At 57.9% G+C, this 18721-nt stretch overlaps 1 protein-coding gene across 1 annotated transcript in view; it reads left to right on the top strand.

Moving 5' to 3' along the window:
• Positions 1-18721, top strand: part of CDH22 (cadherin 22) — a 70074-nt gene that overhangs the window by 32727 nt on the left and 18626 nt on the right. Inside the window, exons 4-7 of the mRNA XM_077159422.1 lie at positions 3311-3478; positions 6880-7073; positions 8700-8953; positions 16594-16730. Of these exons, the coding sequence (XP_077015537.1) occupies positions 3311-3478; positions 6880-7073; positions 8700-8953; positions 16594-16730 (753 nt within the window). The remainder of the gene's footprint in view (positions 1-3310; positions 3479-6879; positions 7074-8699; positions 8954-16593; positions 16731-18721) is intronic.

Raw genomic sequence — 18721 nt, forward strand, 5'->3', positions numbered from 1 at the left:
CCACGGTCAGTGGTGGGGATGGGTCCACCCACGGGCGTGGGTCACAGGAGCTGTTACCCATGGGCGCCTCCGGGGTGACCCAGGGACACCCAGACCCTCCATCCCTCTGAGCTTTGTGGCAGTTCTCAGCTGAGAAGGGATTCGTGTTTGCAGTTCCCCAGCAGCTGGAAGTGGCAGGGACAGCAGGAAGGTGGGTCAGCCGGAGCTCTTCTCCTCACCCCCAGGGGCAGACCTTGGCCAGACCCCATTCTAAGCTCACCCAGAGCTGGGGTGGCTGTGCCTTTAGTACCCAAACCCATAGATGGACAGGCCCCCCAAATCCCCCTACCAACCCCCTCCACTCAGTGAGATACTAGATGTAAAGGGGCACACAATGAGGCTTAGCACCCAGCAGGTGCCAACCTAAGGAGCTCCCTTCCCTGCCTTGCTGCCTCATCCACTCCGGACCCCCTGCCTTGGCACAGTGGCCACTCCAGTGTCCACCAGTCTGTCTGGGCAGACCGTCTTTCTTTACCCCTTCCTATCTCTCTCCCTCTCTGTTGTCTGTGAGTGGGCCTTTGGGCCTTTTCTCTCTGTCTCTGTTATTCTTTGTCTTTTTTCTCCTTTCTTTCTCTTCTTGTTTGTTTCTTTCAATATCGCTGTCTCTCTCTCTCTCTCTCTCTCTCTCTCTCTCTCTCGTGTGTTTGTATGCCTCTGACCCTCTGTCCCTCTCTGGGTTGTCTCTGCCTTTGTGTGTGTCTATCTCTGTCTCTCTCCCTCTCTTTCTGTCTCTCTCTGGACCTCCTCCTGGATGTATCTCTCTGACCTTATTTCTCCCCTCTTTCCTTCTCTCTTTTTTCTGTTTGCTGTCTCCCTCCCCCTCTTTCCTTAGCGTTTCCTTCTCCCTCACCTCTGCCCTTGGCTCTCACGAGGTTTCTTTCTCTATCCATATCTTTCCCAGCCCCCCTTTCTTCTCTCTCCAGCTCCTCCCTCTCCATCACCTTCTTCCTTCCCCTCTCCTTTCTCCCCTTCACCCATCCAGTCCCCCAGGGTGGAGAATATGACAGACACCACCCCCAGCACAGCCCCGGATTCATCCAGCAGACCACCAGGCCTTGGCCTGTCCCCTCCCCCCACCCCCACCCCTGAAAGGCCCCCTTCACAGCTCCAGGGTTTAGGGGCAGCACTGGGAGAGAGGTCAGGGAGGGCCTGCTGCGGGACTGAAAGGGTGGCTTGTCTGGTTAGGACTGAGAAAGCAAGGGGGGTGTGAGGGAGTGGAGACAGGGCCGTGGGGTGATGACATCTTGTGCAGGGGACCTGGGCTGTCCCCCACAGCTCCCGGGGTGGCCAGGCAGGAACTCCTGTTGCACAGCAGGTACGAACAGGGACTCTGGACCCAAATACCTTTTGAATCCTGGCTGTGCTGCTTTCTATAAGTGCCACCTCAGTCAGACACCTAGCCTCTCTGTGCCTCCATTTTCCCGTCTGTTAAATGGGTACAGACTGCTTCCCTTATAGAGCTAGTGAGAGGACTCAATGAGACAAGTCACTTACGGTGCTTAGAGCAGGGCCAGGGACAGAGCGATGGCTTATAAATGTCAGTTACTATTCATCACCTGGTGTCCTCAGGACATGAAGCTGTCACTGTGTTTCTCTGTGGTTCTCCACCGATTTTGCCCCCGAGGGCCATCTGATGGTGTCTGATGGCATTTTTGTTCTCCATGACTCAGGGGTGCCCTGACATCAAGTGGATGGGGGCCAGTGATGCTTGGTGTACAGGAGCTCCCACCCCACCCCCACCCCGCAAAGAATTATCCTGTCCAACATGTCGGTAGTGCCAAGGCCCTTTAAGGAGGTGTGGTTGTCCCCATTTTACAGATAAGGAAACTGAGGTTCAGAGAGGTAAAAAGACTTGCTCAAGATCACATGGTCGAAAAGATGGTCAAATCCGTCTGCCTCCGAGGCTCCTTGTCACTGGAAGGAGCAGCTGGGCAGAGGCTGGGTCGGGGGTGCTGCTGAGGGTCTCGGACGCCGCTGGCGGGGGGTCTGCATGGCCTCCATCAGACAGACGACCCATCCCGGGTCTCCAGTTGATCTCCCCAAAGCAAGCCCACCCCTAGGCCGCCCCCTGACAACACAGCCACGCACACAAACACACACGAACACATCCCACTGCTTTAGTGGAGTGTGGGGGGCTGTTTGGGGACATCAGCGGTCGGAGCTCGGGCTTTCCAGGGCACATCGCGGGGCTGCCGGTGCGTGACGCCGTGTGGCCTCAGCCCGGGGCTGCGCCTGCCACCACCTGTGCTCGGCAGGTGGAGCGGGTGGCGGGAGAGGCCCGCAACGCCTCAGCGACTTCCCTCCCAACGCCCCTCTCTCCGGCTGGCGGGGAGCCGAGGAGCCCGGCCTGCCCTTCGCCGGAATTCATCCTGCAGCCACCCCGGTTCCTGCACTGCAGCCCATAACAGCTCGTAACAGCTCGGAGGATTGTCTCCTTCAATGGCGAAGGGGGTGTGAGCGTGGATAAACACGTGTGACGGTGCCTATGAGTGTTTGTGTGCAGTATGTGTGAGAGATGTCCTGGGTGTGTGCACAGCGAGTGTGACACCGGGGTGAGTGCACACGCGTGGCATATCTGGCCCAGGGCACTGTGATCAGTGCTCACCAAACTGCTCCTCTGAACCTGGCTCTAGGCACAAGCCAGGCTCGTGCGGAGAATATCAGGGTCACCTTCAGTGACCTTCAGTGACCTTCAGTACTTCAGTGACACCTCAGTTTCCCCACTGAGGCCCACAAAGTGGGGTCGGCTGCTCAGAGGTTTAGGGTCCCAGTTCCAAGGCTTCTTTTTAGAAAACCTCACAAGTCCATGCTGCTGCTCGTGCTGTCTATCCACGTGTCTGAGCGTGTGTGTGTGTGTGTGTGTGACAATATGTATTTGAGAATGTGTGTGACTTTTTTGAGTGTACATGTGTATTTGAAAATGGGTGTGTGCAAGTGTATGTGTATGGGTGTGAGCCAGTGTGTACATGCTAGTAGGCTTCTGCGTAGCTGTGTGTGCATCTGTATATAGGTGAATAAGTCTATACAGGTGTAAGTGGATGAGTGCTTTGGTGCGTGTGCACCTGCGTGAGTGTGTGTGAGTGTGCACGGTGGCTGCCGAGCCCTGCCCCTGCGTCTGTGGCCCTGTCAGTGTCTCCCCCGGTGAGTGGGAACGGACCCGGCGCTCTCCGGGCCTGGGTCCTGCCTCAGCCTCTGCGAGGGGCCCCCACGTGGGCCGGGAGCTGGGGGGAGGCACCTCTGGCCTCACCCGCACCCACCCCCCCGCCCGCAGGCGTGATCCGGACGGCGGTGCCCGACCTCGACCGCGAGAGTCAGGAGCGCTACGAGGTGGTGATCCAGGCCACAGACATGGCCGGCCAGCTGGGCGGCCTCTCGGGCTCCACCACAGTCACCATCGTGGTCACCGATGTCAACGACAACCCGCCCCGGTTCCCGCAGAGTGAGTGAGGCCCCTCTCGAGGGAGGCTGGCCCCTGCGCGTCTGTCTGTTACTCCACCCGAGCCTCCTCCGCCCAGCTCCTGCAGCCTTCCCCTCGGGCTTCCCTGGGGGGAGGCGCCGTGTCTGTCCCTCCATCTGACTACCCGCTGACCTCCAGCTTCTCTTTAGGCTTCCCACTATAAAAGGGTCCCTTCTGTCCATCTGTCTGTCCACCCAGCTCACCCATTCACCCCCGGCCCCCGCCAATTAAGCTTCTTGCAGAGGGAGCTCCAGATTTGCCTGATTTTCCATACGTCCTGGTAATGCAGGTTCCTTCCCTCCCCTCCCCCTGCTTCCTGCTGAGGGTGGCCCCCTCCAGCCATCCGTCCGTCCACCCATGTCCTTCACAGGCCCTTGCATAAGCCCCCTTCTGCTTACTGCACAGTGAGCTGCCACACGCTGTACTGACCCAGGCTTGCCTAGGGAAGGCAAGATACAGGGCTATAAGACAGAGGCTGCAGCCCAGACAGAGGGGCCCATTTGTGGATGGAGAAACTGAGGCCTGGAGTGAAAGGCGCTTCTCCCTCTGGGCCTGGAGAGCAGGCTTCTGGGCTCCTTCCACCGCCTGCCTCTGCCGGCACCCCAGCCCCTATCAGCGCAGCCAGCTCCTCTGTCACACTCAGACCAGGACAGACGCCAGGGAGCCGTGCCTGGGAAGCCGCCAGAGCTGGCAGAGACTAAACTCCGCAGGGAGCTCAGCTGATTCCTATCGGGCACGTCACCACGCGAGGTCTGCTGATCTCACATTAGGCCCTGCCGCAGGGGACTGACCCCCGCGAGATAAGGGGATTCAATCCCTTAGCTGAGGGCTTAGCACCACCGCGGGGTGGGCAGAGCCTGCCGGCCCCTCCGCATCACTGTGGAGCTGGCACAGAGGCAGGGCCACCCATCCCCTGAAGCCTCAAAGCTCCACACAGAGGGCTGAGGGCCCCTGCCTTCTGCCCCATTGTGCCAGGCCTGATGCCAGCCCTGAGCTGGAAGGGGAGGGCACAGCAGAGAGGGGGAGGCACAGGCCCCAGGAAGACTCTTGTTTATTCATGCATTCATTCATTTTTAAAAATATGTCTTTATTGTGAAAAATAGCATACAAACAGAAGGACATAAAATATAAATGTCCGTTTTAACAAATAATTATAAAGAAAACCACCCTGTAACCACCAACCAGGACCCCAGAGGCTCCCACATAGCCTTTCCTGATCATAACTTCTCCCCAGATCTAGTCCTGCAGAGTGAACCACCATCTGCTTTTATGATCATCATTTTCTGGCTTTTCTTTAGCATCTCTTCATCTCCTTCTGCATTGCCAAATATTACAGTTTAATTTTGCCTGGTTGTAAAGCTTGTATAGAAGGAGTTATACAAATTCTTTTGCATCTTGCCTTTTTTTTCTTAGAATTATATTTATGAAATCTATGTGTTGCTGGTAGCTATGACCTCTCCCTTTTCGTGGCTCTATAGTATTCCATTGTATGGATATACCGCAATGTCTCCTAATGCCATTTGCACGCATTTCTCTAAGGTAAATACAGGGGGCTAGAATTGCTGGGACACGGGATATATTCCCCTTCAACTTTACTAAATAAAGCTGCTTACCAGGAGGGAATGAGAGTGTCCATGGCACCATGTCCTCACCAACACTTGGTAGTGTCAGGCTCTTTGATTTGCATTAATCTGGTGAGTGTGTACTGGTAACCCAGGCTGGTTTCCATTCATTCACCTCACTAGTCTCTCACACATTTCATTTATGCAGCAGCCTGGCATTCCGCCAAGCCCTGAGAACGCCTGATGCGTAAGTGATATGTTCCCTGTCTTCCAGGAGCTCTACCCAAGAGAGAGAGAAAATAAGCAGAAAATGATAGTGAAAGGCAGTGAGCCCTGCAATGGCGTGAGCTTGGGGGGGGGGTGGGGGTGGGAACACAGGAGCAAATCCTGGAGGTCTGGGAAGGTTCCCTGGAGGAGGTAACATTTGTGAGACTTAAAGGAAGAGTGAGAATAGGGGGATGACGGCTTGAGGAGAATAGAGAGGAATGTAAGAACTTCCATCGGGCTGAAGGTAGAGCTGAGGTGGGGGGGGGGGTGAGAGGTGAGGCTGGGGAAGGCAGCAGGTGTGTTCTAGGGTGGGCCAAGGGGCTTTGTCGTGGGAAGGGATTAGAGCAGGGAGTGCCATGGTCAGCTTGTGGTTTAGAAAGCCCCTCTGGCTGCTGTGTGGGAAGAGGCTAGAGGCAGCCACTCCACATAAGGGGTGCTCAGGCTTGGGGGGGGGCCAGAGTGACAGGCACCCCCATCCCCACAGCCCCTGCTTCACTTGGGCTGTCCATTAGCAAGGCATCTTCGCCTGGGCTCTAGGAGAGCAAGGCTGCTGCACCCACCTGCCGTCATCCCTTCTAGTTTCCCCTGGGCTTCCCCCTCCAGCCTCAATGGCCATCTTGACATTCTTCACACATGCCAAGCTTTGCACCTACCTCAGGGCCTTTGCACCTGCCGCTCCCTCTGTCTGGAATGCTCTTACCCAGACACCCACTTGGCTTATTCCCTCACCTCCCTCAGACCTTTGGAAAAAAATATCATAGTAGCGAGGCCTTTCTTGATCATCTTATTTAAAACTGCAGCCCCCCATTAGCTTTCCCCATTTCCCTTCCCTGCTTGATTTTTCTCCAAAGTATGCATCACCATTTGACATTCTGTATGCTTTACTATTGTGATTGTTTAGTGTCTTTCTCCCTTAAAGGAAAGCACCAGGAGGGTTGGGGGCGGGGGGTGTCTGTTTTGCTTGTTCCTGTAACCCCAGTACCTAGAACTTCGCCTGGGACATCATGGGCACCCAACCAGCATGCTGAAATGAAGGAATAACTGCCACTAACATCAACAGCAAAGTCGGGGGGAGCACCAACATTTTCATACAATCACCTTTCATTTATGGAGCAGCTGCCATGTGCCAGACTCTGCACTAATCATGTGACAGGCGCTGTCATCTAAGTTAAGTGTCATAGCAGTACCGTTGGGAAGGTACTATTTTTGCTCCCATTCTACAGATGAGGAAACCAAGGCTCAGGATTCCACAGCAAGGACTGACTCTGCAGCCTTAGCCTTTCTACCACTGCGCTCTTCTGCCCTCCTCCCCAGGCAGCTGGAGAAACCTAAGCCCAAAGAACTGTGGGTTCACTCACCCTCCTCTTTGCATCACCTCCTGCATCTCTGCAGAGCACACACCCCTCCCAGCTGCACTCTGGCCAAGCAGGGAGCCCCTTGCAGACAGGGGGTCCTCCCTGGAGGTGCATCTGGGCCCACCACCTCCCTCCCCCGAACCACAGGAGGCTGGGCTAGGGTTGCCCCCACCCCTGCTCACAGCCGTGTCCCCCACAGAGATGTACCAGTTCAGCATCCAGGAGTCGGCACCTGTTGGCACGGCTGTGGGGCGAGTGAAGGCCGAGGACTCGGACGTGGGCGAGAACACAGACATGACTTACCAACTCAAGGAGGAGAGCGGCAGCGGCGGCCAAACCTTCAAGGTCACCACGGACAGCGACACTCAGGAGGCCGTCATTGTCGTGCAGAAGGTGGGGCTGCCCCAGGGATGGGGGAGTCAGGTCCCAGGGGCCACAGATTCAGGAACGCCCCAGCAGCCAAACAGTCCCACCCAGTCCACTCCAGGGGTTAGGCCCCCCAGGGACCCAGGACCCACCTAGGAAACACTGATGCTTTTTTTACACAAGAGAACCCCGAGGCACAGGAGCTTAGGTAACCTGCCCAGCAGGGCAGGGGCATGGGGCCGGGCAACCTGGCCCCATGATGAATCCATCTTCTTCAGCACTGTGGGGCTTCTTGATCTCCATTTGTCCTCACTGTAAGATGAGCCCATTTCACAGATGGGGAATGGGAGGCCTGGAGGGGTCCAGCAGCAGAGCAGCAGAACCAGCCTGCAAGCCTGGCCTTGGGACTTCAGCACAGCAGTTGCTCTCTTTGTCCTCGTCCGCCTGCCGCCCACTCCCTCCCCCTCCCATCCCGGTCCCCTCCACTGCTCCAGCAGTGGCGCCTGAGGTATCTCCATGGAGCCAGCGCTGGCTGGGGGCGGGGGGGGGGGGGCAGGGCCCCCGCCTGATTGATGATCTGGCTCCCGAGTCCATGGTGAGCCATCGCTCACTCCTAGGCCAGGCCACCGGGGCCTCCCAGCATCCTGACTTCCCAGGCAACAGGATGGGGGGAGGAGGCGGCCACTGCCACGGAAGGGGGTGGAGTGTGGGGCAAAGGGGGGATCCCTCTACAGGGCAGGCACCTTCCCGGGGATCCCTGGGAAGGTCACCTTGCAGTGGAGGTACCTGCAGGTCCACCATCAGGATTGCTCTTTGCTATAAGGCTTGGACTTTAGGCACCCAGGCCTGGGCTGGTTTGTCAGAGGGACACCCCATAGCACCCACTATCACCACATGAGCAGTCAGATCTCAGACGACAGCTCTGGAGGCCGTCTGGTTTATTCAGGCTCAACACACATTGGTTGCTACCTGATGTCTCTCTCATTTAACCTCCCAGCTGAGGACCAGAGAGGCTGAAACAATGGCCCTGGTCACACAGCTAGTCAGCAGCAAGGCCAGGATTTAAACCCAGGGTCTTGTGGCTTCAGACCCAGTGCCCCTTCCTCTCCTGGGGCCAAGAGCCAGGTCCCTGGAGCCCCAGTAGCCACAGTCCCACCCACTCCACCCCAGGGATTAGGCCTGGGTCACTAGCAGAGCCACACTGCCTGGGTTCAAATTGGGCTCTGCTAGTGGCTTGGGCAAGTTACTGAGCCTCCCTGGGCCTCAACTTCCTCATCTGTAAAACGGGGATAACTGCAGCACAAGCCTGTTAGGATACTGAGGATGCCTGGCCCATAGTAAGTGCTGGGGAAGTGTTTGCTACACAAATTATTGCAACGCCCCCACGCATTGTGCCGGCAGGCTGGAAGTCTGGGGGCTTGGTACCTTCTCCCCTAACTGGCTGTATCTCCCTAGGCAAGCCCCCTTCCCCCCCACCCCCGCAGGGCCTGGGTGTCCCCACCTGTAACCCGGTCTCAGCCAGCGCCTTGGCAGCTGTGTGACCTCCTGGGGCCGCTGCGCCCTCTCTGGACCCACCTCCCTGGGTGGGGCCCTGGAGTCTGCCGGCCGGGCAGAGACCCCCGCCCCCTAACCGGCCGCCGCCCCCTCCCCCAGCGCCTGGACTTCGAGTCCCAGCCGGTGCACACGGTGGTCCTGGAGGCCCTCAACAAGTTTGCCGACCCCCGCTTCGCCGACCTGGGCACGTTCCGCGACCAGGCGATCGTGCGCGTGGCCGTGACCGACGTGGACGAGCCCCCCGAGTTCCGGCCGCCCTCCGGCCTCCTGGAGGTGCAGGAGGACGCGCAGGTGGGCTCCCTGGTCGGCGTGGTGACTGCGCGGGACCCCGACGCCGCCAACCGGCCCGTCCGGTGAGACCCCCGCCCGGGGCCCACGCCCGCTGCCCGCGCTCCCGCCGCCGCCGCCGCCGCCCGCGGACTGACTGCCGCGCCGAGGGGGGGGCCGGGCCGAGGGAGGGGCCGGGCCGAGGGCTGGGGGACGCCAGACAGATGGGCGCAGACAGGGAGAGAGACCGGCGGGGAGGCCGGGAGACGAAGGAAACCGGTGGTGAGACGCCGCAGAGGGGGGCCAGCACGGGAGGGGGAGCGGGGTGCAGGGGGGCTCCGGGCCCCCTTGGCTCCCCGTGGCGCTCTCAGCAGTTTCCATCCCACCCATCTGACCCAGAGCCCCAAAGTCCCCTCCCGCAGTGCCCCTCCCTCTGCACACCTCCACCTGGGCACCGCCCCCACCTGCGGCCCGGTGGGCTGAACCCAAGGAACCAACCAGCACTTCTTCCTCAGCCTCCCGCTCCTTCACAACTTCATCTTTCCAGCTATGGGGTCCCAAACGTGGGCGACACCCTCCACTCCTCTTCCCCCCCCCCACATCCATCAGCAAATCTTGTCGTCTCTGTGTTAAAGTACACCCAGAATCAGGGCACTCCTCGCCACCCCTGCTCTCCACCCTGTCCCAAGCCACCCTGTCCTCTTGCCTGGAGCACCCCAGTTGTCTCCTCATTGATCCCCCTGCTTCAGTCCTTGCTCTCCCCCCACCCCATCTTTGAAAAATATTTGATGGTGGTACCAGCTACCTAAAACATAAAATGTGCCGCTTTATGGTTCAGTGGCATTAATTACATTTACAGTGTGTGCTGCCATCACCACCACCCACCCCAGACCTTCTGTGTCACCCCAAAGGAGCCCTGCACCCATTAAGCAGTAACTCACCAGTCCCTGGTAGCCCCAACCTACTTTCTGTCTCTGAGAATTTACTTATTCTAGATATGTCATATAAGTGGGATCATATAATATTTGTCCTTTTGTTCCCGTCTTATTTCACTTGGCATAATGTTTTCAAGGTTCATCTATGCTGTGGCATGTGTCAGAATGCCATGCCTTTTCACAGCCAAGTAACATTCCATTTAAGGAAAGACCACATTTTGTTTATCCATTCATCTGTCAATAGACCCTTGGGTCACCCCCCCCCCCTTTTAATCTAGAATCAGTACAGAAGCCAGACTGGTCCTGCTCACAGGTAAATCAGAGCGTGTCCCCCTCTGCCCCCAAAGACACCTGCCTTGCTCAGAATAAAAGCCAAAGGCCTCACAGTGCCCCACAGACCCTATGTGATCTGGGCATGAGGGGGAGGGATAGAAACAAAGTCAATTTGAGAACCCCTGCATTGCACAGTTCCAGAGGGTGACATCCCCATAGTCTTCTGTGTGAATGGCACTCTCAGAATTGTGCAGTGCACAGCCTGTGCAACTTTATGTGCAGACTTTAGGTTAGGAGACACAAAAATGTCATCCTGCTTAAGTGCCCACGGGCCCTCAGTCAGGGAGATATCCCCAGTAGTCTGGGAAGACTTCCTGGAAGAGGCAGGACTTGAATTGAGCTGGGTATCTGGATGTGGTCAGGTGGAAATATGAAGGCATTCCAGGTGGAGGAGCAGCTTGTGCAGATGTATGGAGGCCGAGGAGTGGTGGGTGTGCCTGGGGCAGAGCAGGCTGTGGTGGCTACAATGGACTGGGGGAGTTGGGGCAGGAAAGGTAAAGTCTAACAGGGCCTGGACAGGCTGAGGAGTTCAGACTTTATCCAGAAGTCCAGCATGCCTGCATTGCCTCCAGCCCCCTCACTACCAAAACCATCTGCCACTGCCTCTGAACTACTCCACCTCCCTTCCACCCTGGCTGTAGGTCCAGGCTTTAACTGTCCCCCTTGGCCTGAGGCCTGGCCCCAGACCTCTCCCAGGAGGCATTATCAGTTCTAGTTGTCAGGAGACTGAGGCCCAGAGAGGGGAGGAGGCTTCCTCAGGCTCTCCAAGAGAGTAAAGTACCAGAAGTACAAGTCCTGGCTTCCAGGCCAGTGCGCCTGTCTGCCTACTCCCCTCCCCTCCGGTATCCCTCTTCACACCCACTTCCCGGGCTTCTCCTTCCTCCCTCCTCCCTCCTCCCCCTTCCCTTTCCTCCTCCTTTCATCTGCACTGAAAGAGCCAACTTTGAAACCTGCTTCTCACTCTCACCTTCTTTCATCTCCCTTTGCCAGCCCTTCCCTCGGGCTCCTCAGATGCAGGGGCAGTGAGGAGCTTGAGACAGGTCCAATTCACCACCACACAGTGACTCAGTCGAGGGCAGAGCCCAGGAGGAGCTCCCAGACTGCCAGGGACAAACATGGACACAGGAGGCCAGTGAGGGGCTGTGGACAACAGAGAAGGGGGTCCTCGGGGGCCATGGGTGCTGCCCAGAGCCTGCCTTCTTCACCGGCTCCCACGTTCCAAGGGGCACTGACCTGGCCAACAACTATCCATGGGCTCGTGCCCAGCTCTGTTCCAGGCAATGGGGAAGCAGTGGCGATAAGACAAGGTCCCCGCTCATGTGGAGTTTACCTTCTCTGATGGGGAGACAGACAATTCACAAGTCAGCAAATGGTTAAACAGGATCATTTCAGACATGAGTTATAAAGAAAGTGAAACAGGAAAAGAACAAGGAGGGCTTGGGGCCACATGGGCCTGTGTCCAATTGTGTGGTCAGGGAGCTGACAGATGAGCTCAGACCAGAACAATGAAGAGAGAGACAACCTTGCCAGGATGTGGGGAAGAGCATTCCAGGCTGAGAACAGCAAGTGCAAAAGTCCTGGGACAGGAACTACCTTAGTATGTTCGTGGACATGAAGAAATGAAGTGGTATCCTATGAGGCTTTGCCTCACACACTTTGGGGGGCATAGTAGGTGCCCAGGAAGTACAGGAATGCTGACTGTACAGAGCAAGTTCTCTGAGCCCCTGCACTGGAGAGAGTGGAAAGTGACTCATATCAGTGCATTTACCACTCAGGAGGTACTATACCCATTTTACAGATGAAGAAACTGAGGGTCAGAGTGGGAAAACAACTGGCCTAGAATCACCCAACTCAAAAGGGGCAGGACTTAATTGCACGGGTAGTTTAGTGGTTAGAATGCCCGCCTTTCATGTGGGAGACCCGGGTTCGATTCCTGGACCATGCACCCCCAAAAAAAAAGAAAAGAAAAAAAGGGGGAGGGACTTGGATTTAGCCCAAGATCATCTGCTTCCCCAGTCTGGCTGCCTGTCATTTCACCCCTGCTTCTTAACTCTCTTTCTGGTTGGCAAAGTTGCCACACCTGGGCTGTACTCTCCCTGGGCTCAGGCCACACAGATAAGTCATCGGCCCATGGAAGGCTGGGCCCCCATGTCAACTAACCCAATAATGAATCCAGTTCTAAGCAGGCTTGGGGTTGAGTCAGGAACTTGAGGACAAGGAGGCTCGAAAAAGGAACAGATCATTTGTGCACCAGGGAGGGGAATGAGTGCAGGCTTCCCCTGGTGTCTCCTGAGAAAGGGCAACAGGATGAGGCTTGGAATGGGGAGAGGGCTCTCCAGGTAGGAGGGATGGCAAGGGGCAGGTGGCAGGAACAGAAGCACGGTGCCAGGAGGGTATGTTCAGGAAGAGACATCAGCCAGCATTAGCCACATCAGATTGGTGAGAAGTGAGCAACACCTGGGGACAGGCTGTGACGGACCTGAATGCCAGGTTGGAGTGGGACTTCATCCTGTGGGCAGTGGGGAAGCCTGGGAAGGTTTAAGAGGGAGAGAGGAGAGTGCTCAGATGGACCCTGTCTCTGGATTAGGCAGCCTTGCAGAAAGACTGGTCATTCACCCACCCAGCCATGTTCCTACCAGCCCCAGTCCTGGCCTTACTGTGACTCTCCTTGAGCCTTAAAGTAGGAAGGTCCGCACTGGACCAGAGGGAGCAAACCCTTCATATCCACCCAGCACGCCACAAAGGGGTGCAGCAGTTAAGTTCATGGGCTTTGCAATCGGATAAACCTGGCTTCAAATCCCAGGTCAGCTGTACAACTCCGAGCAAGCCACTGTATCCCCTCCAAACCTCAGTTTCCCCATCTCTAAAGTGGGCTTCATGATAGTACCTGCCTCATTCATTTATTAAATATCTGCTACCTACCAGGTTGTGCACTTGGTATTCCCAGAGTTGGGGGGAGTATTAAGTGCTTGGTACATAGTAGGTCCTCAGGCAGTGGACCTCGCCATTTTTCTCAGTGGTCTGGCAGCCCATTTCTTCCCTTCGTTCTGCAACCAGTGCTGACCACGTGCAGGTCTGCAGGCATTGTGTGTGGGTGTTTGAGCACGTGCCTTAATGAAGGCAGAGAGAAAGGAAGCCTTCATCCCCTTGGCTTGCAGCCCCTTTGGTTTCTGAAAAGATCCCCCCACCCCCCAACAGCTAAGGTCACACAGCTAAGTTTCAAATTAGGCAGATGGGCACAAAATCCACACTCTTAACCACAATTCCCAGGCCTCCTTGTTCACCCACACACAAACACAGACCTATATCCTCTCCTGCACCCTTCCCCTCTTCCATGCTCCACTTCCCCTACCCACCGTCCTGACTGAGTAAGGAGTAGGATGGGGAGATTTGAGTGGAAGCTTCTCGGCCCGCAGAGCCTCCTGTTCTCCTCGGGCCACTGGCAAAGCCCTGACGTTCACAGCTGTGCACCTACCCCCAGCATGCAGACAGCACACCGGGCCGAGGGACCCCCAAATCTCCCTGCCAGCCATCAGGGACTAAGAATTAGAGTAACAAGAGTTCCCATCCATGGAGTATTTTGCTGGAACTCAGTTCGGCACTTTATATATATATTTAATCTAGCCAACACCCTTGCCAGGTGGGCTAGTCACACCAAGACGGGGTCCACACAGGCCTGGATCCGGAGCAGGGCTAAGCAGCTGCCTTTCTTGAGCCTTTGCTCTTCCAACTGCAAAGCACACCTTGCACACACACACACGCACACACTCACCTCTCTCATATTCAAGGCATGCCAACCCACAGAACATTCACACACATTCTCCCACCCACAACATACACCAGACACACAATTCATGAACCGACACGCGACGCGCATAAGGGCCTCTGACGTCCGCCCCGCCACACTCCCCGCAGCCCACCCAGCTGCCCCCACCCTCCCCCGCTCCCTGACCCACAGCCCCCCCATTCCCGAGTCTTTGGCTGGTTAATGGTGGGTCCCCGCGGCCCCCACCCTACGGCCTTGGGAACAGCTGCCTCCGCTTAGATTCCAGCCTCCTCCTTCCCCTCCAGGAGGAAACAAAAGACTAAAAACAGGAGGAGGAGGAGGAGGGCTGAGCACAGAGGGGAGAAGCGAGAAGGCGGGTGGCGTCCTCCCCATGCCCGGCCCAGGGATGAGGAGCCCCAGGCTATGTTGTGTCCCTGGCGCTCTCTTGGACTCTGTTCTCCAACATGGAAAATCAGGTGGAGATTTCCAAGGTTCCTTCCAGCTGAGCTGCCCCTCAGAGTCTGGCCTTACCTCCTTCTGACCCAAACATCCTAACACAGCCAGGCTGGGGACAAAGGGAACCTGAGATTCTATGCACGGAGGCTTGGATGGTTCCACAAGCAAGAAAGAACTCTGGGCATAGAGTCCCAAATTTGTGTACCAGCACCAGTTCTGTCACAGAGTCCCTGTGCAACCTCAGGTGGGGTCATTGCTAGCCCATATGGCACCTTTGTGTACATAAGAAAAAAGTGCCTCTCTGAGGAACTACTAGCAGAATTCTGGCTGGGTCACCCTCACTTCCTCCTTTAGCCTGGTCCTCTTGTGTACTACACAACCTGCACAACTGTACTTGGCAGCCCTGCGCTTGGCAAGTTCATGTCTGAGTCTCTGCCTTCCTCTGCAAAACAGGGGTGACTGTACTGGCCCCACAGGATGGTGGGGAGGGGCCTGGCCTGTTTCCTTCACCACTTTCTCCTCAGGGCCTAGCCTAGAGCAGCAGAGAGAAGGCACCTGGTCAGTGTTTAGGAGATAACGAAATGAATGGAGGCAGGGCTGGGGGCAAAGCCATCTACAAACTGTTAACTGCTGTACTGAGGGGAGCAGTTACCACCATGGGTCACCCAGGCCAGAGTGGTCAGGGAAAAGGACGCTGTGGGCTTGGCAGCTTAGGGACAGGAAGAAGCATTACACTGGGGACCCCAAAGATGGCCTAATAATGTCCGCCAGGCCTGGGCGCACAGCCCTTTGCAGTTTGCCAGCTGCCTTCACCTCCGCCCTAACAGCCGACAGGAAGAGAACAGGGCCGTCACCTCCTCTGGTCCACACCACAGTGTGAGGTGCATATGAATCACCCCCATTTCCAGACGAGCAAATGGAAGTCTAGGAGGCCAAGGGATTCCGCGGGGGTGGAGTGGGGGTGGGGGGGTGGAATGAGGGTTAGAGCCCGGATTCTAACCCAGCTCCGAGCCTTGCGCGTCTGTGTGGCCCCACCGGGGATCATTTTTGCCACTCAACACATGAGGAAGAGGAGGCTGGGGGCGCCCAGCGGGCGGTATTCCCGGGTCCTCCCTTCCCCGGGCCTCAGTTTCCCCTGCTGAGAGATGGGGGCAGGACCGCGGGAGGAGCAGTGGGGTGGGTGCTCGCGCCGGGCAGGCCCCACGGCCACCCTGCGCCGAGTGCACAGTGAGCCCTGCTTGGTATTCGCGGCCTTTGTCCGCCCGCGTTATCAGCACGGGGAGGCGGCGGCCGGCGCTGGCAGGGCCTCTCCCGGCCGCCGCCGCCGCCGCCCGAGACATGGGTCGGACACAGGCCTTTCAGGCCTGGAGCCGGCGCACAAAGGCCCGGGAAGAAGGCGGAACAAAGGGCTTTTTCACGCGGCTTCTGAAAAGCCGCAGATCAGCTCGCGCGTGCTGCGCAAGCGGGGAAGGGCCGGCAGCTCGCACCCCCGCCCGCCCACGCGGGACCCTGGCCACAGGCCCTCGCTCAGCCCACAGCCCTGGGCTGGGGCCTCTATCCCCGGCGGACCGCAGAGGGCCTTCCAACGCCAGAACCGACCCCCCTCGCCCTGCTCAGAATACCCCCCTTGGCTCCCCAGTGCACGTCACCCTCCTGGATGCCACCTCCTGCGGCTCCTATTCCGATATCCCACCCCCACCCGCAGCCCGCCCAGCCCTGGGTTTTGCACAGCTCGCCTTCTCCTGCACAAACCGCGCCTCTCTCCCCTGTCCCGCCTGTGCGGCCGTCTGTCCCCCCTCCCACTGCCCATCCAGAAGGCCATCACCCCCACCCCCGTCCCCTTCCCATCTCTATCCCCACCCCCATCCCTTCCCCTTCCCCATTCTCAAGCCCAATTTCATGGCTACTTCTGGGGAGATAAGAATCAAATACTCAGTAGCTGCTGACTCTGGGCCAGGCACTTTGCCTACTTCCGGTTCTTACAACAACTGTGGGTGCAAATTACGAGCCCCGCTGCCTGGCTGAGAAGCTAAGACGCAGCTGAGGGTGGCCCGAGGTCCCACCGCGGGCCCTGCGTCTGGGAGGCCACCCCAGCCCCGCCGCCCTGCGCCCCCGCTGGAGAGCCTCTGCCGCTCGGATCCCCGAGGCGGGCGACGCCTCTCGGGGGGTGCGGAGGAAGCGCGCGCAGCCTCCGCCCACTGCGGGGCCCTGGCTCAGCCCCGCCTGCCCCGCGCAGGTACGCCATCGACCGCGACTCGGATTTGGACGAGATCTTCGACATCGATGAGGACACGGGCGCCATCGTAACGGGCAAGGGGCTGGACCGCGAGACGGCTGGCTGGCACAACATCACGGTGCTGGCCATGGAGGCTGGTAGGCCCGGGGCCCCGCTGCGCGGATTGAGGGGGTTGGAAGCAAAGGCTGGGGGCGGGGCCAAGGCCCGAAAGAGGCGGGGCAAACGCTGATGAGCGGGCCCTAGTCAAGGAAGGGGCGGGTCCTGAGACATGCTTTCTTCCCTCTTCCTTTATGTATGTAGCACCTACTACATACCGGGCACGGTTCTAGGGGCTGGGGAGACAGCCTTGAGTAAGATGGAACAGCTCCTGTCCTCAACAAACAGAAAGGGTGTATGTCCTGTGTCAGGTGATGGTAAGCGCGAAGAAGCAGCAGCAGGGAAAGAAGAAATCAGGAAAAAGAATTGGGGGGAGAGTAAGTGTGGTTTCTCACAGGGGGAGGCTGCTCTGAGAAGGAGACATTTCAGCCAAGACGGAATAACATGAGGAAGCTGCACAGACACCTGGGGAGAGGGCTCCAGGCTGCGAGAACAGCCTGTGCAAAGGCCCTGAGGTGGCAGTTTGCCTGGCGTGTGGTTGGCAGGGGACAGAATGGCTGGCACCGAGCGAGGTGGGGTCCCGTGGAGGGGGGTGAGCAGAGGAGGGCCGTTGTCTGACTTAGGACTCCTCTGGCCGCTGCATTGAGAAGAGACTTGGGGCTGAGGGGGGAGCAGGGGCTGGGCTAGGAGCCAAGCGGGACAGTGGGTGGCCTGACCCTGGCTGCAGCGATGGAGGGGTCCTCCTGGAGTTACACACTGAAGACAGGACCTGCTGATGGGCACATGTAAGGAGTTGAGGTCGACTCCAGAGTGTTTGAGTGTCTCAAGACTGCTGTGAGTGTGGGGGTTCCAGGTACCTCTGTGCATCTGGGAGAGAAAGGGGGGGTGACCCTGAGACAGGGTGGCAAGAGGAATAGGCCAGGGCGGTGAGCAGGGGGAGTCCCGGAGCACCAGGAGAGGGGTGGGTACGCCTCCAGGGCCTTCTCTGACTGCCAGGCCCCCTCTGTACTGGGAACCACCCACCCCACGGCCACGGGGCTGGTCCCCAGGTTCCCAGGAGGCGGTAGGCAGTCAAGGGAACACTCAGAGTCCCTGAGCCGAGGGCAGGTGACATTTACACTCACTGCATACCTCGGCCTCCAGGCCCTCCTGCCTCCCTCTTCTCCCCTCTGCTGGAGTCCTCCCCCCGCCCCCCCCACTTTCTCAGGCTCCGCCAGCCCACTGCTGGCCGAGGAAGTCCCTGGGCTGAAGTTCCCTCTGTCTCTTTCAACTTCAGTTTAAAAGAAAATACAAAGCTGGCTCAAACCTCAGTGCCTGCTGCTCCCGAGCCTTTGAATGCACTCCTCCAGGGCAGGAAAAGGAGATAACAAAGGTGGCTGGAGAGGAAGTGGCGGCTGGACTGGGGAGGGGGCGGAGAAGAGAGGCCTCCTTCCTTAGCTCCCCCCTTTCCTCCCTGGGCAGCAACTGAAGCTCTGGCTGCAGATGAGTGGAGGGGGGGGGGGGGGGACAGGGCTGGTTGCTAGGCAGAGAGAGGCCCTCTCCCATCCCATAAACCCCCGCCCGCCTGTCACACTGCCTGAGGTGCCACCATTAGCAGGTCCCCTCTTGGGTTAAGCACTGTGCACCTCCCCAGTGGGTCTCCTTGGCAGTGCAGCTCAAGTAGCAGACAAAGGCGGTCACACTGAGGGGAATGTGTTTGCCATTTCACAGGCAAAAGAAAGTTGGGGGATGCCCCCCCCCCACAAACATTTTACAGTTGTTACCTAAGACATATTCTGGGCTAAATGTTTCCTAGCACCTATTTTACCGAATCCTCACAATAGCCTGATGAGGTGGCATGACCAGCACCCATTTTACTGATGGGAAAATCGAGGATCTGAGAGTTAGGAGACTTGCCAGAGGGCGTGCAGGGGCAGAGTGGGGCTTGGACCAGGTCTGCCCAGTTCCCTCCACGGCCTTGCCACGTGGCCTCCATTTCCTGGCACCCTCTGTTCCCTGAGCCCCTCCGCTGTCCTACCCACCCATTCCCAGC

Source organism: Tamandua tetradactyla, chromosome 1 (assembly GCF_023851605.1).
Source record: "Tamandua tetradactyla isolate mTamTet1 chromosome 1, mTamTet1.pri, whole genome shotgun sequence".
In the NCBI taxonomy this organism is placed as follows: Eukaryota; Metazoa; Chordata; class Mammalia; order Pilosa; family Myrmecophagidae; genus Tamandua; species Tamandua tetradactyla.